Source organism: Brachionichthys hirsutus, chromosome 19 (assembly GCF_040956055.1).
Source record: "Brachionichthys hirsutus isolate HB-005 chromosome 19, CSIRO-AGI_Bhir_v1, whole genome shotgun sequence".
Lineage (NCBI taxonomy): Eukaryota > Metazoa > Chordata > Actinopteri > Lophiiformes > Brachionichthyidae > Brachionichthys > Brachionichthys hirsutus.
In genome coordinates, this window is record NC_090915.1 from 9,507,012 (window position 1) to 9,518,957 (window position 11,946).

An 11,946-nucleotide genomic window follows, 5' to 3' on the forward strand; every position below is an offset into this window, starting at 1 on the left:
CGGGCTCGAAATGATTTGATGAAATTAAATTAATTAAAAGATTTAGTTATCTTGCGAACAGTTAAACAAACAGAGAAAAAAACAAACCAACGCCGGCGATTACTTGACCTCCATCTCGACGGAGGAAATGGTTACTGCCTGTCTATTATTATACATCCAGTTAATTCCTTTCATCTGTTAACTTAACATTGTCTTTCTACAAAAAAAAAAGAAACCAACCTAACCCCAACCTGTCTATTCTCTACCTTACACCAACATCAGTTGTTGTAGGTGTAATGACTTAATAGTAATAATCCATGTCAAAACAGGCAAATTTAAATCAGTCAGTTATTCATTCAGCGGTTTCATATGGGGAAACGTGTGTAGATGTATACGGTCAGTTCTTGCTATGAGATTTCCATGTCTGACAAATCTTTATGTTGACGTATGCGGTTGATGTCGTTTCCACCATTTACGCCGAATCGTCACATTCTGATGATTCTGAGCTGATCTACAGCCGATGATACTGGGGAGAGAAGAAAGGAAAGGTCACGCTAGTAAACCGGATCAACAGAGAACGTAGACAGAGTATTAATTTATTCTCAAAATTTTGAGAATCTGACAATTCTCAAAATTTTGTTTCCTTAAATATAAATTCCCACTTTAATATTTTCTTTTAATCACATTTTCAGGAATTTGAAAAATATTCAGAAAAATAAAGATTGTGGAATATAACAGGAATGGATCAATAGTTATCAGTCGCTGCCAATATCATTAACCTGCCCCCCCCCCCCCCTACCTGATGGGGATCATCGCCAGGACTGTTAAGGTGGCAGAGAGAGTGAAGATGAATCCTGGGAACCAGCTCAGGGTTTTCTGGTAGATCTTAGTGAAAGCAGGAATGTATGCCAGACCGGCAACCTTCAGAAACACCTGGAGGGAGGTGAGAGTGATGCCTGATGGGAAGAAGGACAGGAAGAGTAAATGAGAGGTAAATCACTGCTCTAGCACCACCTGGCGTTTATCTGTGCACAGCACTAAACACCGTGTAAAAGCATCCATCTGCTGTTGCATGGAGGACAGATTCTTTTGTCTTTTATTCCTAAGCAACTTTGAATTGAGTGTGTACATAATTGAACTCACTGGTGCTCAGTTCAGTTCAGATCTCACCCACGATGTCTACGGAGAGGAAATCTTTCCACGGCGATACTTTCCGTATCATGACGGAGCATAATGTACTTATGTTAATTTAATTTACGACAACAAAAACTCTCTGAACCAAATGTCGTTGTAAGTCGACGACCCCCCTGGAGTTCAGTGCTTTAGCCAAATACTGCCTACGGTTTAGTCACCATGGAGAAATGAATGGCTAAAGCGTCCAGATGTGTAATGCCCTCTTTTTTGTTTGTTGCACAAAAATGCCATTTTCCAAGCACTTGTTGTACGTCCACCTCTAGCCGTGTGGTCTTTCGGGTCACAAAATAATTATTCTGTGAACACAATTTTCTATCATGTGGCCATGCATTAATTTATTTTGTTCAAACTTAACCCAAATTAAAAACAAAAACACAACAATAACTATTTTCTCAGTTTAACCAGAGTGGAATCTATCAGAGTGAAGGTGAATTACATTCATTTTGTGATATTTGTAATGAAAAATTATATTTAGTGAAACTGCAGCATCCCACTTTGACAAACAAGTTCCTGTTACCCTGAATGATCCATAGACCTTGGGTTGAAAAAAAAAAAGACCACAGAAGAAGAAAGAACATTTTTAATTTGGCTCATAAAAAGTTAGATGAACTGACCCATTATTCATTTTGAACAGTTAACAACTTCAATACACTCCTCAGATTTATCATATTATTCTTAAAGTAATTTGTTGAAGCATCAGAAACCATGTGTTTGCATAATGCTGCTGCAGAACTGGAACACACACACACACACGCCACTCACCACACGAGGATGCTGGAACCTGCTGGGAGAGCAGCGATCTGATGGTGGGTAAGGGGATGAGTTCAAACATGTTGAGAAAACGAGCTGCAGAGAAATAAACACTGATTAATTTATTTCCTCTCAAGTCCCTACACATACCTATACATTATCCTTTTGATCATTTTTATTGTCTCAGCACAAATCATTTAAAATATGTATCCTGTCATTTTCCTTCCGCCATTCAGTCTCAAGATGCTCAGTCTTACCGATGTAGTACATGTAGGTCGATGTTATGAAGGACATGAAGTACATTCCCGAGGCAAACGACACCACTCCGATCAGGATGATCACGATTTCACTGACGCAACGACGAAACACAACGACACCCAGGAAACTGGTGAAGAATATCACAGAGCTTGCTGCATTTCCATAACCCAACTGGAGAAGGAAGAAGTCAGTCAAATTAAAAACGACACAGAAGGAATACACGATAAAATAAATGCTTGCAAACACAGTTCCAAAACAAAAAGTTGTAGCTGAATCAAAACGTTCAAAAAGTAGAATTCAATGATTTTTTTAATGGATCAAGCAGGAATATCTCTGAAAAGAAAATTCCTGGAAGGCAGCATGTTGTTCCAAAACCTGCATGAACCTGACAGGACCAAACACTTTTAAGGTACCTTCACAGAGGCCACCTCACCCCCACCCCCTACTACATCACAGAACTTTGCACTGATAACAATCTGAGACTTTTCCTCTGCAGCTCGGACACATTTAAGACAGATTTAAGACATTTGAAATGTCGACTCTGCAGCCCAAAGGACGCTTTTTCATCTCGAGTCAGTCGATCTCAACGAGCTCGTCTTTTGTTTTTTGTGTCCCAACTTTTTGGAGTTGGGATTGTAGCTAACAAAGATTTGCATAAGAAACCAAAACATATAAAAAGAGCAACATTTCACCTGAGTGGCATTCCAGTTGAGCGGCTGGACAGATCTCCTCCGGCTCTTGTTTGATTTCTTTAACCTTGAATTAAGATGCAAACAAGAGTTCATGTCTTACTTTTATTCTCAAACACTGAGAGGAAGACATTTGTTGTCAGACTGGAATACAGTCATACCTGGAAAAGTTTCAAAACACACACACACACACACACACACACACACACACACACACACACACACACAGTATTATCATAACCAGTATAGATCCTGGAGTAACTAAAAGGTGTGTCACCTTGAAATGAATTTATATTTAGCAACAAAAGAAACAGTGTTGTTGTGTTCAGTTTCAAATGTTTGTATAATAAAGAATTTTTAAAATGACTGATCACAAATGCAGACAAGATGGAATAAATTGTTTTTATACTGACAGTACTATTACTGCTGTATTTTTTTAATGTTGACTCGCACCACTTCAAGTCCTACCGAAGCTCAAACAATACAGCAGCCAAAACCTGTGAAAAAAAAGTTTTACTTTTGCTGCAGGAATTAGTTACTTGGTTCCTTTATCAACCATCTATTCGTGAAACTTTTCTCATTTACATCTGCACTTCAAAATGATGCATATTTTTTGGAAGTGCCAAGAACATTATACCATTATCTCTGCTATGCGGGATCATATTTGTCATATCAAAAATATAAAATCATCAATATTCTGACCATCTGTGGTGCAGCCATATTGCACACATACAGAGTGGATTTAATGTAATATTCCACCCACAGTGACTGACCTGCAGCAGGACTACAACGTGAATGAAACAGAACACGAACATCAGGGCGCTCACAGCGAGCTGGACAGTCCCACGTCCCAAACTGGAGCTGCACAACAGGAACAGATGACCGGACACCAGGTTGGCTGCTACACCTACCAGCCCATACAGCAGCTCCACCCTCATCAGCACCTGGTGAGACACGGACACACGTTAAAATGGTCATTCCTGGCTATTGGTGACTTTTCAGTGCGCTAAACTTTGTGAAAACAAAAACGTAGTTTTCCTGTTTTTAACATTGTATCAGTTAAATGACATATTGAACCTCCAGGTATTGGCAGAGCTCAAGCACTGAATAATAATAATAATAATTAGTATGGGTGGTTTATGAGAAATGAACTGTGAAAGTTTACATACCTAACAGGGTGGATTTTACTAAATTAGCCATTGCACTATGAAAGAGCAAACAGTACTTTAGTCTATAGATCAAACAAGTTTTGGATTTTTTTCAAATGTGGTTTACTTTCTTCATAATTTCGACTAACAATGTGGACATTTAAGAGTAGGACATACAGATTAACACCATAAAACTGGCAAATAAGACATATTTGTACTTATTTATAATTATATTGCAAATGTTTCTCATTGAAACTGTAAATTTGCTTTGGGGACATCATAAAATGGCATGTATGTGCCTAAAAAGGTCATTAAAATTACAAAAATATATATTACATGCATTACTTTGTGTTAATGTTATAAAGAAGACCTCACTCTATATTAAAAGCCTTTTATTATAAACATTTGATTTATTTTAAGTAATATATTAAGAGTTATTTCCTGGGGACTGAAAAGTCACAAATAGCCAGGAATGACCCAAAAACCTCCTCTGAGGTCAGGGGGCAGCTTTGGGGCATCGCTGGGCTGATCCAATGGAAAGAGATTTTATTGACGCTAAACTATGAACGAGCGTTTTAATCAAAGTTGTTTAATGCATGATATGTTCTTTTATTATTTGAATGATCTAAATCAAATCTATTATTTGCACAAACACTTCCATCACCAGATAACTGACCTTGGATCTGTCGGCCGCCGTGCAGCCGACCGAAGTCACCGTCATCACGCCGGACCAGAAGGCGCAGAAACTGCCGGACAACCCGAAGATTGTTCCGGCGCCGAACATCACCTCCATCGGGAGGTTGAACAGAACCACCAGGAGCAGCGTGAGACTGCACTGGAAGTACCCGAACAGGGGCACCACGATGGGGGCTTTCCTCCAGCCGCGGTCTCCCATCTTGGCCAGGAGCACCGCAGGCGGGATCGGAGCCACCTGGAGGATGAGGAAGTAGATCATGTAGAAGTCCGATATGAACTTCTGCTGGCTCTCCTCCGTGGGTTGGGACGCATTGGGATATGATGCGTTCACGGACCGGTCCTTGACCACCATCTGAAATGCGCCGTAGAAGAAACTTGCGCCCAGCTGCTCCAGCAGGAGAAGCGGCTCTATGCTGCGGAGACACGACACGAGCATGATCCGGTTTCCCGAAACGACAACCTAAACTAAGTCAAATCAGAATTGTGAAAAATGTATCAAAAGTATTTGATGAACTTTTTCTGATTCTGTAAAGGACGCTCCTTTCCCCCATCAAGAATGACGTGAATCTAAAATAACCAGTGAGGGGGACAAATAAAACCTCCCTCCTCCTCCTCCTCCTCCTCCTCCTCCTCCTCCTCCTCTTCATCATCATCATCATCAAACGCGCGACTCTGCTGAAACAGTGAAACTGCCCCAAGCAAAAACTCAAGCATGACATTAACTACTGTACTTCAGTAATTACCAGAGAAAAACTGTCCATTATCATACGCATATGTCACTAAGACATCATCTAAATGTTTTCTTTTATTTACTCACATCTTCTCCTCTAATATTGCCTTTTTTTTAGACGAGTAAACCCTTGATTATATTTACCATCAGCTTTGCTGCTGGATATAACGTGCATCACTGGAGCCAGTTAGTCAACAAAATGAATTAGCTTGCAAAAACCCAACATCAAATGTTACCTCTATATAATCTAGTAACTACTTTATGAAAGCGTGGGTCAGGGTGGTGTATTGAACAGTTTCATGTTCGTAGGATTAGTACGTTCATTCTCATTTATTCAGAGAGGACTTTAAAGATAGTTAAACTTCATAGCTGCATTGTTTACACAAACATGCACCAAAATCCATTTATAATTACACCATAGCACATAACTACTGTCACCCCGAGAAGACACACACACAGACACTGATCCAAGGGAGGATCAGTGTCTCCTCTGTGGGTCGGAGCAATTTGAGCTAAAACTGGAGCAAACAGGTTCTGGGTTCTTTGCAGGAACGTTTATAGGGTCCCTGTCAGAAGAATCCGGCGCTGAATTCCTTTGTGCGAGTGTCACATACCAACTCAACCAGGAGCCGGCCTTTCCAGATGGGACCCTCATGGCAGGATTCGCCACGGATGCCTGGGATAAATGGAGAGTTGTCCGTCTCTCGGTCCTGTGGAGGATGTTGAGGACATTTGGCTAATTGGGACTGGAGTTGCCCTGGTGACCGGGAAAGTCTCCAAGACGGCGGCTTTCAAAGTTCTTGATAAATTGACCACGGATCTCTAAGTGCTCTGTTGGTGCTTTGGGGGACCGTGTGGAGAGCTCAGGGCTCGATGGAGGGAGAACTGTACCGGCAGCTCTCCGGACTTGGCGCTGGCTTGGAGGGACTGAAGTCTCGCCTTCGCAACCGATATGAGGAACAATTAAGGACCAATTGCATATTTGGATCAAGCTAAATTATTTAGTTTCGGCTGAATATTGAAATCATTTCAATAACCATGCCATGCAAGGCACCGTCAGTCCCACAGGTAGCAATTTGGGGTTTAGTGTCTTTCCCAAGGACACTTCAATATGTGGACAATAAGACCTGGGATTCAAACCACCGACCTTACTGATCACTGGATGACCCGCTCTACAAACGGAGCCACAGCCGCCCCATATGAAGGAACAATTTCACCGTAATGTGAACAAATAGATACGACGGCAGGAATCAGGTAATGGACGAGAACACAAACAGCACCGCCTAAAACTAAAACTTAAAACGAAGGACTGGCTGGTGTCCGGAGCCAATAACGACAAAGGAAAAACTGTAATAGATAAAACTAATATGTTCGGTGGGCAAATGTTCCAAGGGGATATTGTCCCTCAATATCTCGGTTGATTGACCGATGTTTATGGAATTTGACACAATCATGTAGGATATGGACACCCATCTTACCACTGTGGAGAGTTTTACCTGGATCAGATTCTAGAATGCGGTCCGGAGAAAATATGACATTTTAACATTGAAAACCTAATTTACCGATTGAAAAATCAATTAAACATCAACTCCGATTCACTTTTACTTTTCATGGTTGCTGTATAAAGATACCAAGAACAACTTAAAACGTTTGATGATTATCCAGATTACCGTGTGGACGGTGTAAATCTAATTAGGAGGGTAATGAGCTGCTTGGCGGAGGTCTGCGCTCCGAGTGCTTTTTTTACAGTTAGTTTTATTTTTTTCTATTGCCAGGTCCCTTCTTGCACCAATACTAGGTCACTGCTTGTGATGATGTCGGTTCTGCCATTTTCCACAAATCTCATGCCGAGATGATCTACAGCCGACGATACTGAAGGTAGAAGAAAGAAATGTTATTCAGTCATGTTTTAAATCATACCAACACAGCATAGAGAGAATGTAGACAGCTGAATTTCACACACCCTGAAAGAGTTAATATTTTAAATATGGTCTTTTTATGGTTTTAGTTGCGTCAGTTGATGATCCGATAATAGTTGTCAGTTTGACCCTTGAGCAGTCACACAAAATAATTCAAATAACTTTGTTTCCAATAGAACAAAGTCATCAGCCTAGCTAATTGACCCAGTTAGCTTAGCAAATAGACCCTACCAATGTAGGAAAAATTAATTTGATATTGACCAACTCAGACAAAATGATGGGATGTAATGGTTATTGTTAGTAGAGACCAGTTTTGATAGTATACCGTATTCTGACCAATCTGCTTGATGTTTACATATTATGCACAAATTGATTCAGATCATTTTATTTTTGATCAAGAAGGATATCACCGCTTACACTGACATTCTACTGCCCCCCCACCCTACCTGATGGGGATCATCGCCAGGACTGTTAAGGTGGCAGATAGAGTGAAGATGAATCCTGGGAACCAGCTCAGTGTTTTCTGGTAGATCTTAGTGAAAGCAGGAATGTATGCCAGACCGGCAACCTTCAGCGACACCTGGAGGGAGGTGAGAGTGATGCCTGATGGGAAGAAGGACAGAAAGAGCATGATAGAAACACCCTTGATTGTTTGTACTCAGAAAAACAGTTGGGCTGCTTGCGCTTGTGTTGACTTCCGGCAGACATCGTGCCAAAAAGGAAACACAAGTAGAAACACTGACAATGAATAACAATTTAGGAAGAAGAAGAAAAAAAAAAGTCGAACCAGAGACAGAATCGGCTCCGATCTTTTTGAAAGAGGCCGACTGCAGGTCTCCAACTTTAACATTACGGAACAATTTCTTCTTTGTCATTTTAAGTGATTCAACCAAATCAGTATAGAATTGATATAAGATTTATTTGATGATCTGATCTTTTTCCTTTGTAAAAACACACAGACACATTACTCACCATATGAGGATGCTGGAACCTCCTGTGAGAGCAGAGATCTGATCATGGGAACCGGGATGAGAGCAAACATGTTGAGAGAACGAGCTGCAGAGAAATAAACACTGATGAATATATATCCTCTCAAGTCCCTTCATACCTCCAACATCATCCCTTTTCACATCTACCACCCGCCATCAACATGCAAGTAGCATAACCCGTCATAGTACAAAACTTGACTGAACATGTTGGTCACAAACTGTGGATATTTTTTTTGAGAAGCTCAGTCGCACCGAGGAAGAACATGTAGGTTGTTGTAACGAAGGACATGAAGAATATTCCGGAGGCGAACGACAGCATGCCGATCAGGATTAGCATGCTGTCGCTGCAGCAGCGACGAAACACAATGACAGCCAGGAAACTGGTGAGGACAATCACAGAGCCGGCTGCATTTCCATAACCCATCTGTAGGAGGAGAAAGTCAAAATAAATGACAGCAAAGGAACACAATACTGTACATAAAATACTTATCTCCAAAACGTCTAACCTTCACTGTCCCCCTTATTGCCTCATTTCTAATCTTATACAACTTGGTCACTCCCAAGGAGAACCTCAGCATCTTCATCTCCTCCACCTCTAGCTCCGCCTCCTGTCTTTACCTCAGAGCCACTGTCTCTAAGCCGTCCATCATGGCTGTCCTCACCACTGTCTCTAAGCCGTCCATCATGGCTGTCCTCACCACTGTCTCTAAGCCGTCCATCATGGCTGGCCTCACCACTGTCTTGTAGACCTTTCCCTTCATCCTCTCTGACACTCTCCTATCACAGCCTGATACTTTCCTCCACCCGTTCCAGCCTGCCTGCACACGATTCTTCACCTCCTTCCCACGTTCTCTCCATCACTCTGCACTGTTGACCCGAGGTACCTGTAGTCCCCGACCTTCTTTATGTCTATTCCTTGTAACTTCACTGTTCCCGCTCAGACCTTCTCATTTACACACATATACTGACTCCCGCTCACATTCATTCCCCTTTTCCAGAGCAGACCTCCACTTCTCTAAATTCTCCTCTACCTTCTCCCTGCAGATCACAATGTCATCTACAAACATATTCCAAGGGGGCTTTCTGTTGGTCTATTCATCACCATGAAAAACAAAAAGCGGCTCAGAGCTGATCCCTGGTGCATCCCACCTCTACACTAAACTCCCATCACTCCTACAACACACTTCATTTCTGTCATACAACTGCCAAACATGTCCTGAACTACTCTGACATACTTCTCTGCCACTCCAGACTTCCTCATGCAGTACCACAGTTCCCCTCTAGGTACCCTGTCATAGGCTTTTTCTAGATCTAACAGAATAAATTTGCTAATTAAACTTGGTGCATTTTCTTTGGCAAGACATTCTGAATGAAAAAGTATTTATAAAACAAATCAATGGAGCTGATGAGGTACGTCTTAATATATTTTCTATGTACAAAGTACATAACATCTGTTTTCTTTTTCAATTGGGACTATAGCGTCCAATAAGACAGTAGCACGTCACCTGAGTGGCATTCCAGTTGAGCGGCTCCTTCATCACAAATGTGGGCAGCATGTCTACGGAGCCATCATATCCAGATATGTACAACATGGCTGCTGCAAAGAGCAGAACCACGTTGACCTTGTTTATCCCACCAGAAGCTTCCGTTGGAACACGGAGGGAGGCATCAGAAATGAGCTGTCGGTTTTCCTCGGACTCTTGATTGGTTATTTGTTTAACCTTCAACTTGGATAGAGAAACACATTCAACATCTGCACGAGCTGTAAACTGCCCATTTAAATATTACCCTTTATCTCGCAAGCATTGTGAGTAAGGCACGATAGCTAGTCAAACTTGTTTCAGTACAAACATTACTTTCTACAAAGAACACTCCAACACAAACATTTATCAGTTTGTGTTGACAAACTCACAACTAACAATACGTATTATTTTTTAAATAACGGGAACTGCCGGGGAACAGGGCTAGAGGTCGACCCAGGAGGAGATACATGGACGTAGTGAGGGAGGACATGAGAGTGGCTGGTGTTGGGGATGACGATGCAGAGGACAGGGTGAAGTGGAGAAGGTTGGGTTGCTGTGGCGACCCCTCAAGGGACAATTACGTAAATTTCCAGTTCAGTACCATTATCAGGGGAGGTGTGGAATTGCAGTTATATTATATTGATGCCAAATTACATACGGTCGATTTTGTTGTAATTTGAAAAATGAGAAATTAGAAAAAACCTTTATGAACCCATCCAAACAAACAAGCAAAAACAACACCGATCTGAACGGTAGATTGTGCGCACACACACTCACACAAACACAAACACACACAGACACACACACACACACACACACCTGTAGCAGGACGAAAGAGTGAATGAGACACATCAGGTTGAACAGTGTGCTCACACAGAGCAGGAACGTCCCGCGTCCCAAACGGGAGCTGTACATCAGGAACAGATGACCCGACGCCAGGTTGGCCACCAGGCCTGTTGATGCGTACAGCAGCTCCATTCTCATCATTGCCTGTGTGGGACATGAGCACACAACGTGAAAACTACAATTACCACCACCCATGAGGTCATGTGGCTGGTTCAGTTTGTTTGTTTGCAGGATTGTGCAAAAACTAATCCCCAAAAGTTGATTAAATATTGATGACAATGCAGATATGGATCTGTGAGATATTTTAAAGGATTGTTTCAAATTGTGAGACAGGACAGTTTATAATTTAACATAAGATTAGACCGATGCAATGCACTTGACTATATAAACAAATAAGATATACCTGTGTTAAGTTTATTGTAGTTAGAAATGCAGATACTTATTAAAATTACTACAAACCTTAATGCATCACCAGATAACTGACCTTGGATCGGTCGTCCGCCGTGGAGCCGAGAGAAATCAGTGTCATCACGCCGGACCAGAAGGCGCAGAAGCCGCCGGACAACCCGAAGAGAGCCGCCGCGCCGAACATCACCTCCATCGGGAGGTTGAACAGAACCACCAGGAGCAGCGTGAGACTGCACTGGAAGTACCCGAACAGGGGCACCACGATGGGGGCTTTCCTCCAGCCGCGGTCTCCTATCTTGGCCAGGAGCACCGCAGGCAGGATCGGAGCCACCTGGAGGATGAGGTAGTAGATCATGTAGAAGTCCGATATGAACTTCTGCTGGCTCTCCTCCGTGGGTTGGGACGCATTGGGATTAACGGGACAGGAGGCGTTCACGGACCGGTCCTTGACCACCATCTGAAGGGCGGCGTAGAAGAAACTTGCGCCCAGCTGCTCCAGCAGGAGGAGCGGCTCTATCTGCCGGAGAACCGTGAAGACCGCCAGACACGACACGACCATGATCCGACTTAAGAAAAAATGTATCACAGCAGATTAATTAAAAATCAGAATTAATGTGAAGAATTTCAGAAACAAAAAATGTTTTCATGGTCCGAGGATCTAAGAGAAGGTTTTACTCTGTACAAATTGTAAAGCCCTCGGTGGGATAGGGTTGAATTTTAATTTTCAGCTATACAAATAAAAGAACCTGCAGTTCTAGATATGCAACGTCTAAAGACTGACTTGCGTCACCATGTTTAATTAATAAAGAACAACATG

The 11,946-nt window shown here is 42.1% G+C and overlaps 2 protein-coding genes across 2 annotated transcripts; both read right to left on the reverse strand.

Annotated features, from left to right (window-relative positions):
* Positions 1-414: 414 nt before the first annotated feature.
* LOC137908819 (solute carrier family 46 member 2-like) lies at positions 415-5,150 on the reverse strand. The gene is made up of 7 exons (XM_068753241.1): positions 4,695-5,150; positions 3,644-3,814; positions 2,874-2,930; positions 2,181-2,352; positions 1,936-2,019; positions 779-935; positions 415-505 (listed from the first exon to the last, which is right to left on the reverse strand). The coding sequence occupies exons 1-7, from the start codon at positions 5,148-5,150 to the stop codon at positions 415-417; spliced, it is 1,188 nt and encodes a 395-aa protein (XP_068609342.1).
* A 2,061-nt stretch (positions 5,151-7,211) lies between these two features.
* Positions 7,212-11,688, reverse strand: LOC137908558 (solute carrier family 46 member 2-like). Its single transcript, XM_068752969.1, has 7 exons — positions 11,206-11,688; positions 10,695-10,865; positions 9,858-10,073; positions 8,605-8,776; positions 8,336-8,419; positions 7,810-7,966; positions 7,212-7,316 (listed from the first exon to the last, which is right to left on the reverse strand). The coding sequence occupies exons 1-7, from the start codon at positions 11,686-11,688 to the stop codon at positions 7,244-7,246; spliced, it is 1,356 nt and encodes a 451-aa protein (XP_068609070.1). The 3' UTR covers positions 7,212-7,243.
* Positions 11,689-11,946: the final 258 nt, after the last annotated feature.

Excerpts from the sequence above, each read along its gene's own strand:
- LOC137908819 (XM_068753241.1), bottom strand. The coding sequence starts at position 5,150 with ATGCTCGTGTCGTGTCTCCGCAGCATAGAGCCGCTTCTCCTGCTGGAG. Across the intron at positions 3,815-4,694 it reads CGGCGGCCGACAGATCCAAG|GTGCTGATGAGGGTGGAGCT; the intron begins GTCAGTTATCTG and ends GTGTCTCACCAG. Across the intron at positions 2,931-3,643 it reads ACGTTGTAGTCCTGCTGCAG|AAATCAAACAAGAGCCGGAG; the intron begins GTCAGTCACTGT and ends TCAAGGTTAAAG.
- LOC137908558 (XM_068752969.1), bottom strand. The coding sequence starts at position 11,688 with ATGGTCGTGTCGTGTCTGGCGGTCTTCACGGTTCTCCGGCAGATAGAG. Across the intron at positions 10,866-11,205 it reads CGGCGGACGACCGATCCAAG|GCAATGATGAGAATGGAGCT; the intron begins GTCAGTTATCTG and ends TGTCCCACACAG. Across the intron at positions 7,317-7,809 it reads CTGGCGATGATCCCCATCAG|TATCGTCGGCTGTAGATCAT; the intron begins GTAGGGTGGGGG and ends TTCTACCTTCAG.